Source organism: Convolutriloba macropyga, chromosome 14 (assembly GCF_964194025.1).
Source record: "Convolutriloba macropyga chromosome 14, txConMacr16.3, whole genome shotgun sequence".
Classification (NCBI taxonomy): domain Eukaryota; kingdom Metazoa; phylum Xenacoelomorpha; order Acoela; family Convolutidae; genus Convolutriloba; species Convolutriloba macropyga.
Window position 1 is genome coordinate 7,123,364 of NC_134481.1, and position 1,518 is coordinate 7,124,881.

A 1,518-nucleotide genomic window follows, 5' to 3' on the forward strand; every position below is an offset into this window, starting at 1 on the left:
TTGACACAAAGGATTCTATTACGTGATTTTATTGACCTGAAAAGGCTAATCATTATGCTCAGTTATGCTAAAATGTGACCAAAACCAATTATGAATTGCACTGATTAGTAGTAGTAAAGAAAACTTTGAAAGGTTGAAGAAAGGTTGGCAAAGAGGAGGCAGAATTTTATGATTGACACTCGAGATCGAATGAAACCTACAACATTTTTCGAAAAGTAAGAACATTAAATGTCGGGAAAAGTAAAAAGTAACAATTGAAAAGATAACACTAAGAATTGAGAGCTAATTATTTAATTAATTATGCAATTAAACTAAGTTATTTCAGTGGCAGTCCCGCATGGTATCCGGCAGTACAAGTTGATATTCCCTGCTTTCGGCTAATTTTTCGAGCATCAAAATGTTAAGTTGAAGAAAGATTGGGAGCAGTGAGCTTATCTGGATACAATGTTGCGGACCGAAAGGACAGAACAGACCGAAAAGGCGGAAGTTCGCTTATATACGTGAGGGACGACATGCCCTACACGACGATAGATGTCACCAGGCAAAATGGACCGGCAGACATCACAGCAGTACAGATCCACCCCCGAGCCACGGAACCGATAACAGTGATCAATGTGTACAATCCTCCTCCGAGATGGACGGAGGCAGGAGATGAGGACAACTCAGAGTCCAACTTTGATTTAGAGTTGTTACCAACGCCCCAGACAGCCATAATCTGCGGCGACTTTAACGCAGATGGATCCTGGGATCCCTTCCAACCAGAGGACAGAGCCGGTCTAGAGATAGATGAATGGATAGTCGACATGGAACTCACCCTCTTGAACGACGGAGCACACACAAGGGTGAACCCAGCGAGTGGAGGCCAATCAGTTCCAGACATCTCGCTCTGCATCGCAAACCTAGAAGTAGACTGGAAAACGGAACGCGGAATCGGCTCTGACCACCTGCCAATACTAACGAAGATAGCAGTCGGCGCCCCCACGGAACAACGAAAGGGAAAGGGACGCTTCGCCTTCCAGAAAGCAAACTGGCAGAAATACCAGGAGATCCTAGAAGAGAAGTGCAAAAACTGGATCCCTAGTGAGAAGATCGGCAAAGAAGACAAGCGATTAACCGAAGTACTTCTCCAAGCCGCCCACGCCTCAATACCCTTCGGAAATGGAGGCAAGTCACGCCTGCCCTTCTGGAATGAAGACTGCACTGAAGCTGTAAAAGAACGAGATGAAGCCCAGAAAAGAGCAACCGCACCAAGACACTCGACAAAGATGTCATGGCATATGTGGAACTGAAAAAGAAGGCACAGCAGACCATCAAAAAAGGCCAAAGCGGCGTTTATCCGCGAAAGGACAATGCGACTAGGAGCTAGTTGCAACCTATGGGGGCTTATCAAAGCCATGGATAAGCGTATACCCACTGCAAAGCCCTCCGCGTCAATCGCAAAGCCAAACAGCGATAAACGAGCCATTGCTGACAGAGAAAAAGCGGATCTTTTCTGCAGCACTTTCGCCCAGGTCGCAA

The 1,518-nt window shown here is 46.2% G+C and overlaps 1 protein-coding gene across 1 annotated transcript; it reads left to right on the top strand.

Moving 5' to 3' along the window:
- Nucleotides 1-512: 512 nt before the first annotated feature.
- Nucleotides 513-1,289, top strand: LOC142353402 (uncharacterized). Its single transcript, XM_075405635.1, has one exon. It carries the CDS (start codon nt 513-515, stop codon nt 1,287-1,289), a length of 777 nt encoding a protein of 258 aa, XP_075261750.1.
- The last annotated feature ends 229 nt before the right edge of the window (nt 1,290-1,518 follow it).

Coding starts and splice junctions, on each gene's coding strand:
- LOC142353402 (XM_075405635.1), top strand. CDS start 513: ATGCCCTACACGACGATAGATGTCACCAGGCAAAATGGACCGGCAGAC.